Source organism: Girardinichthys multiradiatus, chromosome 9, assembly GCF_021462225.1.
Source record: "Girardinichthys multiradiatus isolate DD_20200921_A chromosome 9, DD_fGirMul_XY1, whole genome shotgun sequence".
Taxonomy (NCBI): Eukaryota; Metazoa; Chordata; class Actinopteri; order Cyprinodontiformes; family Goodeidae; genus Girardinichthys; species Girardinichthys multiradiatus.
In genome coordinates, this window is record NC_061802.1 from 24,409,079 (window position 1) to 24,428,251 (window position 19,173).

General features: G+C 37.9%; 1 protein-coding gene across 2 annotated transcripts; it reads right to left on the bottom strand.

The window, feature by feature from the left end:
• Positions 1-12,163: 12,163 nt before the first annotated feature.
• LOC124874141 (carboxypeptidase N subunit 2) lies at positions 12,164-17,120 on the bottom strand. Of its 2 annotated transcripts, XM_047375370.1 has the most exons (3): positions 16,876-17,120; positions 16,183-16,344; positions 12,164-14,754 (listed from the first exon to the last, which is right to left on the bottom strand). In XM_047375370.1, exons 2-3 carry the CDS (start codon positions 16,319-16,321, stop codon positions 12,575-12,577), a joined length of 2,319 nt encoding a protein of 772 aa, XP_047231326.1. In that variant the 5' UTR covers positions 16,322-16,344; positions 16,876-17,120; the 3' UTR covers positions 12,164-12,574. The 2 variants fall into 2 exon arrangements, with proteins under 2 accessions (XP_047231326.1, XP_047231327.1); XM_047375371.1 differs by lacking the exon at positions 16,876-17,120 and having other exon boundaries at positions 12,164-14,873; positions 16,183-16,320.
• Positions 17,121-19,173: the final 2,053 nt, after the last annotated feature.

The following is a 19,173-nucleotide window of genomic DNA, read 5'->3' on the forward strand; positions in this document are numbered from 1 at the left end:
TGGCCTTCTGGACAGCAGTCAGGTCAGCAGTCTTACCCATGATTGGGGTTTTGAGTGATGAACCAGGCTGGGAGTTTTAAAGGCCTCAGGTATCGTTTGCAGGTGTTTAGAGTTAACTCGTTGATTCAGATGATGATTAGCTTGTTTAGAGACCCTTTTAATGATATGCCAATTTTGTGAGATAGGAATTTTGGGTTTTCATGAGCTGTATGCCAAAATCATCCGTATTAAGACAATAAAAGACCTGAAATATTTCAGTTAGTGTGCAATGAATCTAAAATATATGAATGTTAAATTTTCATCATTACATTATGGAAAATAATGAACTTTATCACAATATGCTAATATTTTGAGAAGGACCTGTAAATCCAAATGCACAAAGAACAGAAGACAATAATAAACTAAGAAACTAAACACAGATGGATGAGCTAATATGGCAAAACCCTAATAGCAAAAATAACAACTGGCAAGACCTTAAAAACATAACAAGGAAATTATGGGAACACAACACAAAATGACAACCAAAACCCAAACACCCAAAGATAGTAACAAAACCTGACTTTTTTTAAAAAGGAGCTTCTGCCTTGGGATGTTTTGTACCAACCATGCAGCAATTTGTATTCCCAAGAGGGAAATGTTTTACCTACTTTAACAATAATTAATTTTTATTTGCACTTTAATATCAAAGAAATTCAATATCAGATGAAAAAAAACCTGAGTAGACACAAAAATCAGTTTTCCCTAACCTGTAGAATCAAGAAATCATTTAACTATAACCTGAATGACAACATGAAGAATAAAGGATCTTGAAAAGCTACATATCAGGCTCCAATATCAATACATTCAAAAACAGACGAGAAACAAATTCTTTGACGTCTATTAATCTGGAATGGATTACAAAGCCATTTCTATGCCTTTGGGACTGCAGGAAACCACGGTAAGAGCCATTAATCACAAATGAATATAACATAAGGCGCGTCTTACATTTGCCAAATAAGATCTTGATGATCCCCACAACGTTGGGGGAATGTTCTATGGATTGACAAGACAAAAGAGGACCTTTATAAAAGAACATCATAGAGGTAGTCAAATATGCTGGTGCTTGAGAGATGATCTCAGGGTTTTTTCCCTCATCAGGACCTGGATGACTTGCCCTAATTGATAGACCCATGCTCTCAAGCAAACCGACTGTCCATGCGTGGATACAAATTCATGAAAGAGCAATTAACCCTAAGACATCAGAACTGAGAGTACAAAACCTTGCGTCATTATGTTCAAAATAGCTCGGACCCACATACAGAGAACACTCAAGAGGAGGAAGTAAAATAAAGATTGTTTATTGAAGATATAATCAGGAACGGAACGGACGAAATATCTCACTGCAAGGAGAGAAGGGAAGAGAATGGATAAGTACGGGTAACGGAGGGAAAAACGAAACTAAGCAAATAGTTATTTTGATACTAGGATCGGCTTACTGAGTTATGATGGTCAGGTCGCCAGGGGGAATGAGATGGACTAATTACCATCAGGTGACTGTGGCTCAGTAGGAAGAGTAATCGTCTTGCAATCAAAAGGTTGTGGGTTCGATTCCAGCTTCCTCCTACCATAGGTCGATGTGCCCCTGGGCAAGGCACTTAACCTCAAGTTGCCTACCGATCTGCGTATTGGTGTGCGAATGTGTGAGTGTTAGTGAGTGCAATTGGGTGAATGTGGCTCTAGTGTAAAGTGCTTTGAGTGGTCTGTATGACTGGAAAAGCGCTATCTAAGTTCAGTCCATTTACCATCTCAATCTCATAGGGACCAATAAAACGAGGCGAAAGCTTCCCAGACATGGATTTAAGGGGCACATCATGTGCCGTCAACCAAACCTTTTGTCCAGGTCGATACTCTGGTGCAGGTCTGCGTTTGGGGTCAGCAAAACGCTTGTTTTGATCTGCAGTGCGATTGAGGCTCTGGACAGTTGAGTTCCAAATGGTCTTACAGCAGTGGACATGTTGGTGGATGGATGACAGTGATTTCTCTTTCATCAGCAGCAAACAAGGGTGGTTGATAGCCCAGTGAGGCCTCAAAAGGCGAATGTCCAGTGGCAGTGGATATGTGAGAATTTAAAGCATACTCTACCCAAGGTAGATATGCACACCAGTCAGAAGGGTTAGTGGACGTGAGACATAGTAGGGTTGATTCTAGCTGCTGATTTAATCTTTCGGTATGACCATTAGACTGTGGGTGGTAACCTGAAGTTAATGAAATCTTGGCTCCGAGAGCTAAACAAAACTGTTTCCAAACCTGCGAAATGAACTGTGGACCTAAGTCAGACAAGATGTCTTGTGGAATTCCATGGAGACGAAAGACGTGTTTAGTGAGGAGTTTGGCAGTCTGAAGGAAGTTTTCTGAGAGAGATGAGATGGCAGGCTTTAGAAAAACGGTCTACAATAGTGAGAATAGTTGCCATACCAGAAGAGAGGAGAAGACCACTAACAAAATCCAAAGCTATGTGAGACCAAGGACGACTTGGGATGCTTAGAGGTTGGAGAAGACCTGCAGGGGGCTGGTTACAAGACTTATTCCTAGTACAAGTAGCACAAGACTGAACAAATTCCTTCACATCTTTATGTAATGTTGGCGACCAAAACCTCCTTTGAACCAATGCGATAGTTCTACTAACATCTGGATGAGCCGAAAACCTTGCTGTGTGCAGCCAGTTAATTAATTGAGCTCGTACTGTAGATGGGACATAGATATGGTTAGGTGCCCCATTGCCAGGATCGGGCTCCTGTTGTTGAGCCTATAACACCGTGTCCTCAATCTCCCATCTAAGTGCCCCGACCGTCCAACTAGGCGGTATGATGGGTGCAGGTTCCCTCACCGAATTGTCTGTGGTGAATTGTCTGGAGAAGGCATCAGGCTTAGTATTCTTAGGTCCCGGCCTGAAAGAAATACATAAGTCGAAACAAGAGAAAAATAAAGACCAGCGAGACTGACGTGGGTTTAGCCTTTTGGCTGACTGTAGGTAGGCCAAATTCTTGTGATCAGTCCAGACTTGGATGGGATGTTTGGCCCCCTCAAGCCAGTGCCGCCACTCCTCAAGGGCCAACTTTATCCCCAGGAGTTCTCCGTCACCCATGTCGTATTTCCTCTCTGTATTGCTGAACCTGCAAGAAAAGAAAGCACAAGGATGAAATTTTCCATCTTCAGAGTTTTGCGACAGCACTGCTCCTACCTCAATGTCCAATGCGTCGACTTCCAGGATGAATTGTCTTGCAGAATCTGGATGGACCAAGATGGGGGCGTGAGAGAACTTCTCCTTGAGGGTACAAAAAGCCACTTCGGATGACCAGGAAAAGGAGATCTTAGAAGACGTTATAGCTGTTAGAGGTGCAGCAATGAGACTATAGTCCTTATGAAACATCTGTAAAAATTGGCGAATCCCAAAAAACGCTTCAAAGATTTGCGTGAGTCCGGCACCGGTGATTCTAGTACAGCTCTTATTTTCTCTGGATTAGAACGTACCTGTCCACCCTCAAGGACGTAGCCCAAGAAGGTGACTGATGAGTGGTAAAACTCACACTTCTCGACTTTTACGAACAGGCGGTTCTCCAGGAGATGTTGAAGAACCTGGCGAACGTGTTTGTGATGCTCCTGCATATTCTTAGAGTAAATCAGAATATCATCTAAATATACGAAGATGAAAATGTTCAAAAAAATCCCTGAGAACGTCATTGACCAAAGCTTGAAAAACCGCTGGAGCATTACACAGTCCAAACCAAATGCTCGAAATGACCCAACGGTTTTTTAAAAGCCGTCTTCCACTCATCCCCCTGGCGGATCCTGACCAAGTGGTAAGCGTTACAAAGATCTAATTTAGAAAAAGTGGCACCTTCGGTTAAACACCAAAGAACACTGAAGCAAAAAAAAAAACCACAATTTCCTACCTCACCAGAGAATTTCTCCGGACTAGGGGATGTGACGTCACGAAAATGGGGTGACTGAAAGGATTCCGGAAATGCAGAAGCGCCATCTGGAGGAGTGGTGGATGAAGTACCTAGCGTTTGTTGTAACATGGTGGCGAACATTTTCCATCTGTTGGTTGGTTTGGCGTTGTTCTGTAAGGGAACGAAGAGAGGAATCATGAAACTGGATCTGGTTAGCCTATTCAGAGAGAGTCCTCCTGAGTGCTTCTGCTGGGTCTTGTTGGCCAGACTGTTCTGTCATTATGTTTGAAATAGCTCAGACCCACATACAAAGAACACTCAGGAGGAAGTAAAATAAAGATTGTTTATTGAACATATAGTCAGGAATGGAACGGACGAAATATTTCACTGTAAGGAGAGAAGTGAAGAGAATGGATGAGTACGGGTAACGGAGGAAAAAACGCAACTAAGAGCAAATAGTTATTTTGATACTGAGATCAGCTTACTGAGTTATGATGGTCAGGTCGCCAGGGGAAATGAGATTCAGGATCCAGGTTTTAAGCAGGTATATCCTTAGAGAGTTCACTTGGTGCTGTTTTGTGGACCTCAGGTTACAGTAAACAAGTTCGATGTGCGGTGGCTTACGTTGGAGGGTGGACAGGGTACGCTTGTGGCTTGGCTCAGGAGACAAAGAGGACAGGAAGCTGCCAGCTTGATGCAAATCCAAACGAAGGTAGATCACAGGATAGGAATCCTCAGAATGAAGACAGGCTTGATCATCCAGGGTAACTTTCAGAAACGTAGTCCAGAAAACTCAGTGACATAGATCCAAAGCTTAGGCTTTCAAAATCTGCAGAGGAGCAAAAAACAAAGTTAAACAATGTCAAAGTACAAAGCATAACTTGGAGTGCAGCTAGAGTTTGTACCACTGTGGCAAAACACTCTCACATTGAAGTGCTGGCAGTCTCCTGCTTAAGTACTCCTCCCGGCAATCAGTGGAATAAATCACACCTGTCACCCAGCACACCTGAGAGCTCCAGGACCACCTGAGAATGAGCACATGTAGCAAGCACAAAAACACAAACCCAGATCCTGACACCTTGACAACAAACAGCTAAAATTAGCTTAATTGCCTTTAAGAAAAGGGATCCAAGAGGAACTAGGGGTAGAGTCACTGCTCCTCCACATTGAAAGGAGTAAATTGAGGTGCTTCGGCCATCAAAATGGGTGTCTGTTTTTGGAAGATTTCCAGGTATGTTCCACTGGGGTAGACCCCAGGGGAGACCTGGAACTCACTATGCAGAAAGACTATACAGTTATATTCAATAAATTACAATATATGTTCTGATGAGGATTGTTTGTCAGATCAAGAGTATTTTTTGAAAATAATCTTTAAGCAGGTATGAAACATACCTTTCAAAAAGTCCACATTTATGTATTAAAAACGTTTTTTATTGGTCGGATGTAATATACTAATGTTAAATAAGCAGGAAAATCATCAGAATTAACAGAAATAAAGGGTTGAGAACATCAGTTTGTGTGCAGTTATTTTATATAATGCATTTCACTTAATGAGTTACTGAAATAAATGAACTTTTCAACAATATTCTAATTCGCTGAATAGGTCTATATATACCCTTTTTCCTGGTGTGCTAAGAGATTACCCAGAACCAGCTGGGGAGTGTCTTTGGATGGATTGATGAATGGATAGATGGACAGACGGATGGACGGATGGATGAAAAAATGGATGGTATAATTATTTTAGAAACATCTTCTGAATTACACTGTAGACATTGCATTGTAGTAATGTTTCCTTGCTGTTTTTTCCTTGTTTGAGAATGGGAATTAAGAGATTCATTAAATACATTCAGTGTCTTTCTTGGTTAGCTCATTTGATCAATCCAACCCCCTTTCAGCATCACTTAGACATCCATACACATCTTTATGTAAATATATTTCCTCCATGAATTTTTAACCACATTTTCAGGTTGTTTAGACAAAAGGCAACTTTGGGTTTTCTATGTATTTTCAATGTATATCTACTTGGGGGTATAAATCTAAAAGTAAACTAGTGACATGTTATTGATTGACATGAGCAAAACATTGTTTTGACTAAATCTGTACCTCTAGATTAAATTAGCTAATTTTTTTATTCCTGAGGGACTTATCAATCACTTATTAATACTGACTTGAAATCTCTTTACATAGATGCAGTTGTGATTTAGGAAAATCACAGTTTGCACTGTCCACACAACCACCATTAACAGTTACCAGGATATTCCATTTTTAGCCACACATGAGACCACATCACGGTGACCTTAATTTAATGGAGCTACATGTTGCCCGAAGGGGTGCAGCTGGCAGGCAACAATTGGGCTCAGCTGGTTCTGCTGGTTACTTCTGAGGTCAGAAGTTGAAATTAGGGAGAGGATGATGGGAGTGACACCAGAGCCAAGGTTTCCTGTTTTGTCTGCATGTGGGTGACATGTTATAACCATGTGTGCAACTATAGTGTGTGACTTTATGATATCTTGATGAAAGATCAGAAAGCCACCAAGCTGGTGAAGAGTACAAGCAGATTTCCAATAATTGAATTAGTCATTTCAATTAGGAGCAGATTTTAATACTGGTTGACAATCTGTTTTACCTTTTATGTTATTATTTTTTTTTTGTTACATTTTTTTCTGTCACATCATTTCAAGCACCATGTGGAGATGCTGGTTGCCTACATCTGTGAGGGCAGCTTTGCTATACAAAACGTATCTGGAGATGGCGTCCTAATTGCTTGACTGACTATATTATATCAGGATTGCATCTGGCACCTGGTTCATTAATCAAATATGAAATATGAAAATATGAGTTTGTATAACCTTTACCCTTTTGGATTATTGGTATAGGGGTGTGTGTGTGTGTGTGTGTGTGTGTGTGTGTGTGTGTGTGTGTGTGTGTGTGTGTGTGTGTGTGTGTATCTTTGATGTTTTAGGCATGTCTTAGAGTGGTACAAAAAGATGTATGAAAGAGGAAGTGACCAGAAGCTGATGTTTTAAGGAGTTCTCATATTGTTTTATGGCACACTGCTATTCATTATCCAGATTTCTTAGTCCTTTTTTTCTTACATCTTATTCCATTCTGCAGTCATAGTTGAGCAAGAACAGAATCTCTTTTTTAAGATTCAACTTTACTTATGGCATCATAAAGCCAAATTATATGGTGAAAAATAAGAGTTATATTGCCCAAAGAGGCACATTTTGTCATACGTTCCACATGGACTCTGGCAAAGGCCTCTGTTGGCTATTAACCCCAGGTAATCAGCTGCACTTTTTCAGCTGAAAATCTGCCATCTTACCTCAAACTGCTTTCCAGTTGAGATAACTAAGCCCAGATGTAATGTGTTCCTCTCTATTTTATGGCCTTTTATGTTCCTCACTGCATTGCGCTTTCACACACAATTGACTCCTCATTTCCATTTCAGACTCATTAGTAGAACTTGCAGGACTTTTTCCTCGTGTTCTGGAATTTTGGAATATGAGGTCAAAGTGTGCTGCATTCGGCACATTTGTTTTTATAGTTGACCTGTGTGATAATAGAAAAAGATAATTTAGACAAGATTAATATGAGTTTAATCTGACCTTATGAACTGAGACTGTCATTTTAGTTTATAGTTAGTTACTGTTCATTACCTTTTCAACTTTCTGTAGATTTTACTTTAGTTAAGCTACATCACACGGATCAATCAAAACTTCAAAATATGTTTGAGCCCCACATCAGGGGTTGAGTTCTACACTCATTCACTGGTACAATAGTGTTCAAAATTTTAACAATAGCTTTTTATAAACCTTGTTGTGCTCTAAGAATTTGTAAACATTGTACAGTAAAACATTGTACATACGTTGTGTAGATTTGTAGAAATAGACAATAATGCTTGTGAGCCTGAGTCAATGAAACATTTTAACACTAACTCTCAGACCTAATTACTGAGATTTGTCCCTCCTGTTGAAAATGCCCAGCCTCAGAAATTTCCCAGGCACCTTAGCTGTTTGGCAGTTTGTTTAGGTCTGAGCTGTAGGATTTGTTTTAAGTTTTTAATGGAAAAAGTGTTTACTGACATTATATTTAGTTTTTGTCAAGTCTAAACATCCATCCATCCATCCATCCATCCATCCATTGGCTTATCCTTGCAAGATTGTAGGGCGGCTGGAAAAACTGAGACTGGGCAACTAAGTAAAAATGATAAAGAGGGGAAAACAAAGACAAGGGACAAGGGAATAGAAGTAGTGACAGAAGAAATAAATAAACATAACAAAATACAGGAATCTATTCAAAATACAGAACTAACAGAATAATCATGACGGTTTATTTGCCCCTCTGACAGTATGCATCAGTGATAACCCAGAAATGCACAACACTATTTGTGAACATGTCTCTTTAACTATACTATATAACTATACTCTCTATAACTTCTTTTAAATCATGATGCGTTGACATTTTAAAAAATGTTAAAATCTTACTTCCTACTTAAAAGACAATTCAAACGTAGCAATAATCATGATATGTTGCCGAGCTCAGGTTGTGTTATAAGTCAAAAAACACCCAGCTACCCTAATATAGCCACCACCGAGTGTATACAATATAGAAAGTCAGCAGACAAGTAAACATTTCAAAATCAGCTTAAATTCAGGTTGATAAGAGTTGCAGTTGCTTATTCTTTAGCACATTTTGCCAAGACTAAACTGTGTCTCTTACAAATAATTTAAACAAGATTGCCTTTCAGTTAGACCAGATAATTCTGCTGGCAACGCAGTATGTAGCTAGCCCTTACTCTGCTCAGCCATGGCATTTTGACCACCATAACAGTGAAAGTGACCAAGGACACATTTGACGAAGTATTTGGAACATATAGTATAAAAATCCATAGCGTCCAGTGACTACACCAAGGTCATTTATTTATTTATTTTTCAGAATAAGTGCTACAATATGGTATGGGAGTTAATCACAGGTCATCTGGAGCCATTCCTGAGGTTTTATGTTGTTGGTATTGTCAAACTGATTGCAGTTTTGTTTATGGAATTCGTTTTCATAATATTTTTGTTAATGCATGTTAGTAGCCTAGAAACATGTATATATTTTATCAGCAGTGGTTTTGGAATACACCAATAATTTCCCTTTAGGTACTTGGCTCAGCAGTGTTTTCCCTTGTTGCTTTGTTAAACAACCAAATACACCTAAATCGTTTTCTGTAATCAATACGCAACAAGTAAAATCCCCCAGTCTTGCCGTTCTGGATTAATATTTAACCAGACTGCATGCTTTGTAGAGAGCAGAGAGACACTTTGTGATACAACATTGACAAAGACCAACTCCATGTTACACAACAATTCAGAGTGAAATTAAATATTCAGAGGCACAACTTCCTGTGTTCCTTGACATTTTGGATCTCGTCAGCATCAAGCAGCTGTTTTCAGACAGGTTTCCTTTTCCACTCGCAGTGCTTAGGTACGATTTTTGGTACTTAAGGAAATGATATTGGAGAAAACAGACTGGTACAGATTGTATTGTTAATATTTTTTTTTGTGACAGATTTTATTATTGCATGTCTTTCCAGCATCAGAACACCCACATCAGATGTGACTGAGTCTCTGTTTGTCTTACCATGCAACACTGAGTTAAATCTGATAAAGCTAATTTATTTTACCCCCAATCAGTCTCTTTAAATCAGTTTTTCATGCTGAAGACACAACTTCACAGCATTTCCCTCTTTATTCAGAATATGGCATGTTTCAAGTAGATGTGTTTGCAGCTCATTAAATATAAACAAATTCTTTTTTTGCTTGTATATCTTGCCTGCATTGCTTGATTTAAAGCTGAACCACCCACTTTAATGGGGGAAATGCTGAACATTTTGAAAAAAGTATTGTTAGTCAGACTCGTTTTTAACACAAAACTGCCCTCTAGTGAAAGTTACCCACATTTCTTAGCAACTGTGGTAGACAGATGATTTGCAGTTAAAGACATCTCTTTAGACATTAACATAACATTGGAGCTGTCCAAAAGTAGCTTCTGTGAATGTCTGATATTTATTCCAAAATGTTGTAGTTCAATTATTTACCACTGAAGTAAAATCACCACTTTACCTAAAGCAGTTTTACATTAAAAAAATTGGTAAAATACTCATAATTAAATCCCTTGATCTTATCATTTCAAAACAAGTCATAAGGTGAACATAGCATTAATTAAAAATCCAACTAGATACACTGATTCTTGATTCTTTTCAAAGCAGAGCCCTTCAGTACCATAAATATTAGAAAAAGGAACACCTAAAGGTAAAGGAGTGATTTTATTAACGTGGGCTAAATAGTGGCTTTTAACTGAATATATTTACCCACAGAAATCTTGTCAGATAATGTTCTTGTTGTATAGAAAAGATTATTGTTATTTGTAACATAAATTAAACAGCAGTTGCTTCTGAAGACTTATTACAAGCATGCTTTGAAAGGGCTTTTTAGCATTTTGTTGCTGTTGAATGTGTGTTCTAGAAATTCTTACCTGGATCAGGCATAAAAACCCATTTAAATTTATAGCATTTTCAATAAATATGAAAAAGCACATTTGGATTATTATGTTTACTAATAAACACTATAAAAAACCTATTGACTTTATTTACTGTCTTAATTTTCTTTCTGACATTAAAACCATTTATCACAAAGACAGTCGACATGCAGAATTTGCACATAGAAAAGATTTATGCTCGGTGTTTCCCATCCTTTTACTGTTATCAGTTTGTGGTGCCGTCAGATGTAGATCACAACCAGCATTCGGCAGAAATTCCTTCAGCTCCTAATTGTCTTTGTTATTAATTATGGAGAAACATCCAGTTTTGGTAATGTAGCTTTTGCTCACTGTTTTCCACAACTATTCTTGACTCTCTTAGTTCTGCCATGGTATATACAGCACAGTGCTGTGGCATTAAATTTTTTTTCCTGTTCTGCTGACTGATTTTGATCATTTGTGACCTTTGTGCAACAAATAGCTGTAGCTATAGGAAGCAATTGATCAAATATTAACATAATGTTACCAGAACAGCCAAACTTTATTTACAGGTAATTAGGTTGTCAATAATTGATGACTGAATGCTGAAACTGATTTTGAAGGGTGTGCACATGTAGGCAACCATTCTTTTTCTTTATTTTATTGTTGTTGTTTTTTTGTTCTTTACATTTTTCCTTATAAAAGGTTGGTTAATTTTACAGCTGAACCATACAGAATACTTGCTAATGCCTTGTGAAATAATTTATCTTAGTCTCATTTCTTAAATATAAAAACCTAGCATTTTACCAGGAGTGTGAACACAAACTGTTTTAGGGATTTTAGTGTACGGTATTCATGGCATTCAAGTGCATTGGTTTCAAAGGTTTTATGTTGTAAAAAACTGATTTGAGAATGTGAATTTTGTTTTGTCTGAATTTATTGTTTTTGTATTGATGTTATTTATTTTTACCCATTTTTATTCTTTAAAATACTAGAATTTGTACATAATTTGAACATTTTTCTGTCTGATTACATTATTTTGTACAGATTAAATCAGATGATTTGATCAAATTCTTACTCAGTACTTTAGCAGTTTTTTTATTGAACATGTTTTTAACTCTTACTTAAGTAAATATTTGGATGACTCCTAAAAATATATTAAAGCAAAGCTACTCTTACTTGAGTGTGGATTTTGGCTCTTCTACCCACCTCTGGTGTGGTCAGAATGTCCATCAGGAACTGAATGTCAATGCTACACTTCAATTTGCTCATCTGGTAAAACGAATTTCCAAGTTCTGATTGGCTGGATGTAAAAGCAAAACCGATTTTTTACGTTAGAACAAAAATATTCTGTCCTCCAGAACAGTGGACATGTTGCAAGACCTTAACAAATTCTAATTTATTCTCTTTTTTTGTTGCAATGTATTTTTACCACCAAAACACATAATTTACGTCAGAATAATAACTAAAAAGCATGTTTTATTTCCTGCCTGCCAGGTCTTCTTTGCATATGTATTTTTTTTGGTATAATTGTGTAAAGGAGTAATTTAGAGTCCCTTTTCTGATAAGTTGTAGTTATCAGCGTCTTTTTGATATATTTAATTAACTTAAAAAAAAACATTACAAGTGATGCCACATAGTGGGTGAACTGTGTTGCTAAATTTTCCTTTCCCATATTTATGCTTCCACAAATCATATATTTGCCAAATGTATTTATGGAAAATGACTAAAGTTTGATCATATTGAACATTTAATAAATAGAAATCAGAGTTCTTTACAAAAAAGAATGATGTTACAAATATGGTCGATAATGTGATATGATAATTCAATGAATACAAAAATCAAATCATAAAGCAAAAACTAAATCATCATAACCTATTACACACAAACAAGTCATATATATATGACTTGTTTGTGTTATATAAATATATATATATATAACAATCTCTCAAAAGCATTTTTTACTTAAAAAAGTTTTACTTGCTTTCTAAGAACCTCTGCAATCAGTGAAACACTTCAAATTTATGTGAGAAGCCACTAATAATCAACAAGAAATTTTGAAGAGATGTTAGCAAGTTACAGCAGGTTTAATTAGGCTTTTTTTTAGGGTCAAATGACCTCTGCTGGGCTATTGATCATCATAGTGATCTTAAAACACCTTGCGTTTCTGCCTCCTGCACAGGCCTCAGGATTACTTCTCTTCTGTAGGAAAAGTGAGTGAGTTTGATGAGTCTGTGATTTATTATTTCTCTGTGCTGCAGCAGCCAGTAAAGAGAAACTGTAAACTGAGCCAGCACCAGCGTGCAAGTGATCTCCACCACAAGCAGTGAGATGTAGATCATTGTCCATGTTTTGCACTCTTGAACTTTTCTACTGATGTGATGAACATAGGAAAGGTTTGACTCTGGAGTACAGGTAAGGTTTATAAAAGGGGTTGATGTAGTAGGAGTCTCTGATTGGATAGTTGTTGGAAGGGTTGTCCCGAGCATGGTGGTTGACGGCATTTTTGTTGTGGGTGTAGTTTTCGTCACTGTGGTGGTAGGTGTAAGTGTAGTTGTAGTTGGTAGAATAGTTGTCATGGTAGTTTGTCTAGTTGTGGGTGGCGTTGTTAATGTGGTGGTTGTCATAAGTGTTGTTGTTTTTATAGAGGTTGTGAGTTTAGTTGTTAAAGCTGTAGTTGTCAGGGCAGTTGTCAGTGCGGTGGTAGGGTTGTCTGTTGTGATGATGAGTGTAGTTGTTAGTCGGGTTGTGGTCGAAGTGGTTGTCATAATCGATGTTGTGATCAATGTTGTTGTCGGTGTAATTGTTGTAGCAGTAGTTGTGAGGGTTGTCGTCATAACTGTGCTCTGAGCTGTTGTGGGTGTAGTTGTTAGTACCGTGGTGGAAGAAGCAGTGGTTGATGGCGTTGTTGTGGGTGATGTGGTTGCTATTGTTGTGGTTGTGAGGATGGTGGTGGTTGGTTGTGTAGTTGTGGGTGTGGGGGTTGCTAAGGTGGTGGTGGGTGTTGTAGTGTGCAGTGTGGTGGTAGTGACAGTGGTTGTTAGTTTTGTTGTTGGGACTGTCGTTGGTATTGTGGTCAGTAAGGTGGTGGTAGGGGGTGGACGGGTGGGGCAAACTAACTGATCCTCCGTCAACATTTTGATTTCCTGTCCTTTCATATGTTCTGGATACTCACAGTGCACATCCGGTTTGAGCTTATCAGCATTGCTTTTTATCCAGAGATAAAAATTTATCAGATTGCAGTCACATTGCCAGGGGTTGTTACTGAGGTCAAGTTTTTTGAGTTTAGTCAAAGACTCAAAAACATCTCCTGAAAGTGTCCGAAGGCTGTTGTTGGCAAGCTTGACTGTGGTCACAAATTGGAGGTTTTCCAACACATGTGCATCTAATGACTGTATCATATTGTTTTGTAGATTAAGCTCAGTGAGCTTCTCGGGTCCATCAAAGTAATCGGAAGACAAGCTCACAAACTGATTTTTAGAGAGATCTAGTTTCTTAACATTCTTCAAGGAGCTGAAGATTCCCTTAGGAAGAGCACTGAGATTGTTTTGTTGGAGGCTTAGCTCAGTCAATTTAGGCATTTCACCAAAAAGCCCTGGTGGCAGACTTATCAGCTGATTCTTTTTGAGGGTCAATGTTTTAAGCTTAGGGAATCCAACAAAATATTCTTCAGGTAAACTGGTCAGAAGATTACTTTCCAAAAACAATTTAACAAGCTTTTCTTTATGTGGAAACAGATTTGGTGGTAGTTCATTGATCTGATTTCCTTGCAAAACGATTTCTTGTAAGTTTGGTAAGTCCTTGAAAAGATCCTCAGGAACGGTAGTTAGTTGATTTTCATAAAGCCGTATATTGATGAGTTTTGTCAGGTTTGAGAACCAGTGTGTGGATACTGCAGTGAGATTATTTTTACCCAAATTGAGCTTTTCAAGACTGACAAGATCATCAAATGTCTGGTCTTCAATGAATTCAATTTCATTTCCATGTAGCTGCAGATCTTCTAACTTATTTAGACCATCAAACAAACCTTTCTCAAGTCTGTGAAGCTTGTTGAACTTTAAGATAATTGTCTCTAGGTTGTTGTTGTTTCTAAACAAACCAGGAGGCACTGACCTCAAAGGGTTATTGGAGATCTCAACACTTCTCAGCTTTATTAAACCATCAAAGCCTCCAAGCTCAATAGTTGTTGTGTTTGTGTCCATGAACTCCACTTTCTCAAGCTCAGTGTTTCCAGCAAAAGCTCCACTGGGGATTGTTCTTATCTGGCTTCCCACAAAGAAAACCTCTGTCACACCAGGTCTCAGAGTTCCGGGGATTTCTGTTGTAGAAACACCATAAACCTCTTGATACTCTTGATCATCAGTTTGAGTCAAAGAAGAGTCAATCAGCAAAGACCAACAGAAAACGATGATCCCTCCATTGAACGTTCTTGACATTCTACAAAAAATGAAAAGGAAAATAACTAAATAACAAAAAATTGAAATCATGTGTAATTCCTAAAGTTAAAATATTTGCACATAAAAGCTGTCAACTAGTGGATTATTTGTTAAAGTTAAAGCTAGATTTAGCTAAAGTTAAATCTAGTATTTATTTTAATATGACAATGCATATTATAAACATTAGCATGCAGTGGCGTGCACAGACATTTTGGAGGGCAGGTGCTCAAGGGGAAAAAAAGGGCACCTTGTGCAGCACATGGAGTTGTCAGTTGCCTTTGTAGTGTGAGATTTATTACAGGCACAGCATGAACATAATTTATATGTATTACTAATCACCCACAAAACAAACTGTCCTGTGGGATTTAGGGAAATGACGACCCAGGAAAAAAAATTAAAAACAAGAATGCATTTGACAAAATTCTTAAAATTGATAAGGCAACAAAATGATCATAGATTGATTTAAAGTTAGATTACTGATTCACAACCTGAACTTCCTGAGTCAAATTTGAAACTTAAGTTATCCTTCATTTTTTTTTCTTTTTACACACTGAGCACAATGTGTTTGTCTTGACTATATCATTCTGTACTTTTATCACAAAATTTCTTCTGCTCCAAATAACCTTATGTTGTAGCAAAGCAGGTTACACTGCCAAATGTACCAGGTAGGTCACACTAAATGAGTTATCTTCAGTAACCAGTGACCATTCTACAGTGTAAATCAACTATACCCAGAAAATGAGTTATAAAATCTTTATAGTCAAAATGAAACCAACAGCAGAGAATATGATCATAAGAAGAATCATCTATACTTCTGCATGTAGCCAATGTGATTTATGACAGAAATTATTCTTAGAGAATAAAAATTAATGAGATTACAAGTCCTGAGAACTGATAAGATGTCTGCTATTTAGAAATTAAAATACTCTGATCACATCATCATTTTTACACACAGAAGTAGAAAATACAACTTAGCCTAGATGCCCCACATTTAATCATGTTAACCAGCTCATTTGGCCATATTTGCAATTTAAAAAAAAACATGAGTCAAACAGAAGTCATCATGGACCATAATAGCAAATGTAATACGTACATCTATGAGATAGATTTGAATTTATTTATTTCTTCTAATTTAATCTAAGAGTTAAATCGTAGACATTCTCCTGGCGCCTGGTGGCGGCCATAGAAGACATAGCGGGTAAAGGAATGCCATTTATTGGCCTGTTCTGTTTAGATAAAATGGTGGCAAGGGAAGTTTTAACTTTTTAATCCGAAGTTTAGGAACCAAGTATATTCGTTTTGTTTGTTACCTGTATGGTTAGCCGGCCTGTCGGCAGGGCAGGGCTCTATCTGACGGTGGAGGGGAGGAGAGGAGAGAGGAGGTAATCTGCACCAGCGCACATCCACCTCTCCGCTCTGCACACTGCCAATCTTCGCTGGGAGACACATGAGGCGGACACGTCTGTGTGTTGCTGAGGGGGGAGGGGAAGTAGTTTTCAATCAAAATTTCAAAACGTGGGGCACTGGTATTAAAGACCTTTAAATTCAGAAATTTTACCTTGGGCCCCTCACTGTACAGTGTAAAAAAAAAAAAAGAGAGATTTCAGGAAGGCATTTTTTTGTCCATAGGATAAAAGGGCAGGTGCTTTAGCACCACCTCATGTCTATCTGTGCACGTCCCTGTTAGCATGTCAATATGTGATATTATAGCCAGGTGACTGATTTCAATCTTTAGTCCTTTTGGTGTCAAACATGTAACAACAAAACAATATATTGAAAAAAACAAGCAGATATGATAAAGTACTATAGAATGCATGCAAGATCATGTAGACAGTATACATCACTGCCCTAGTTTGTTATATAGCTGTATAATCTGCAAACCTTTTTTAAATTTTTACTGTCAAAGTTTACTAACTGATCCATCACTGGTCTTAATGTTACTCAAATGTGTCTGTGCTGTCAAAATCTAATAAGGCTTACATAAAAATAAATACTTTTCTTACCGTAGCACTTTTGCTGCTGGGATGAAGGAATAAGGAAACGCAAATAAGCATGGTCTCATTTCTTATCTCAAAACACAAGCATGTAGACCTTAAAGTGTTTAAAGTGGGGCGTGGTGTTACAAACTTCTGGAGCCTAAGATAAGAGCAGGGACTGCAATTTACTGCATATCTGTGCAACATGATGCCAGGAAGACGTAATTGTTAGAGCCGTTAAAATTTGGAGAAAAGTTGTTTTTTTTCTGAAAGATAGGCATCTCTCAAAACATAGTTTTTTGTTTTTTTTTAAAAGTGTATATTTTTTAAATCTGTTTTTCTTGTAATAAACAAAAATAGCTGGTCAAAAATATTTTAAACCTTATCGGTAATCAGTCAAGAACCTTTATTCGCATTACAGCAATAAAACTTATAATTTCCTGCTAGCTGTTTGCATGTTTCCACTGCCATTTGTCTTGCTTTTGTTTATCTACAGTTCTACTACACTCTGAATTCATCATGGTTGGTGGTAGCGTCGACTGTGTGTATGGCATTTAAGTGATACTTCAGACTGAAAGAACTCTGTGCAGGGTCCCAAACTATTTTGGTGTAATCAACTTTGATTAAAATCTAAAATTTCCATGGATTTCTGCTGCTTTTTCCATGTTTTCTGCCCTCAATTCATTTTTAATTCTGGTTTACGTGAAAACTGCAGCAATCTTATTTGACATGCATGATGCTGACCATCCCAACTCCATCTGGTTTGCATGCATGTGTATTCAGAGCCAATGAGCAATGGAATCTCAAAATTAAAACAAGATTGTAAAAAAATATATATTAACTAATGGAACAATACCATGTTACCTTGCACTAAAATTTTGCTAAAATAAATTGTAGGTCCAAGAAAAGAACATTTAGAAATATGCAGTTAATATTCCTCTACAATGTGTGAATAACTCGGCTAAAATGGTAGAGCATATATTCTTTGTTCCTTTTCCAACTACCTGGTTCAATAGGTTCTAAGTCCCATGATGCTCAAGCTGATCCTTGGTATCTGAGGATAGATACAGGTAACACCCTGGACAAGCTGCCGGTTCATCTTAATTACAGGCTACATTAGAGTGAACTTCTCAGGATAAAGAAGAGAATACATATTTCCATACAAAAAGCTTAATTTCAATTTTTTTTTCTTGTTTTGAATGGTAGTTTTTTTTTTTTATGGCAATGCTCAATTTGCTAATTTTGAAAATGCACAGCTATTCCCAGAATAGTTCCAGGGAACAACTTTAATCATCCACTTATTCTTCCAATTTAAATGATCTTATCTCCAGCTTCCTGGTGTCATGGTTTTAGGAATTCTTTTGACCCACATGCAAAACTCACTCAGGAGACCAGACAAGTTTCAAAAGGTTTATTTAAAACACACAAGGAGAGTTCTACTAGAACGAGGGTTGGAAGGTTCTTCGGGTCCACTGAAGAAAGAGGCAAGAGTTAGTTCAGATCTGGGGCGGAAGTACATCCATATAGCTCCAGAAGTTTTGCTTACTTGATCACTTGAGCAGAGAAATTCAGGAGGGTCATACTACTGGGCTTGGGAGTCAGGCAATCCAAATAGCTTGTCCAATGTTCGGTCCAGAGTTCTCACAGAGGCAGGTGTTAGGAAGGCTAGGAACCGTGCCACAGTCAGAGATGAATAATCCAAATTCACAAACCGCAGTAGAAGGTGTAGAATGTCCGAGTCCAGCTCTGTAGGTAACAGCCCACACCTCACAGGTTTCTAACAGGAAGCAGGGAAAGATGAGCAGGATTAGCAAAAGCCAAAAACAGACTGGCAAAGTTTCTCTGGCTTGGTGTTTACCACTAGAGCAACAACACTCAGGCGCTGAAGGACTGGTGGCAGACTCCTAAGTACTCCTCCCAGGTAAGGCCAATCAGCCGAAGATCAGCAACACCTGTAGATGGTTAAACGAAGCTCAAGGAGGACCTCTGGTGGACAAGCACAGGAACGAACACTCCCAATTCCCAACACCTGGTTGTTGTTCCTAATTACAGCAGCAGAACAATGTTATTTAACCACAATCCCTTTGTTTTGTCTTGTTTTTTTTTTTTAAATGTTATATTTGATCCCTTCCAGCAGATGGCGGTTTCAAATAATTCTTATGGAATAATATGCCATGTGGTGAACATTGCAGTGAAACTACCTTGACTTCACAAGAGTTAAAAATTAGACCTTCACCTGTGACCAGTCCTGACATTTGACAGCACATTTTAATTTAAATCCAATTAAAGTGTCTTTACTAACATATAATGTAGTTTAAGGTGCAC

Bases quoted from the DNA above. Each gene is read 5' to 3' on its own strand.
- LOC124874141 (XM_047375370.1), bottom strand. From the start codon at position 16,321: ATGTGTCTCCCAGCGAAGATTGGCAGTGTGCAGAGCGGAGAGGTGGAT. The intron at 14,755-16,182 runs GTAACAAACAAA...TTTCTACAACAG, and splicing joins CAGGCCGGCTAACCATACAG to AAATCCCCGGAACTCTGAGA.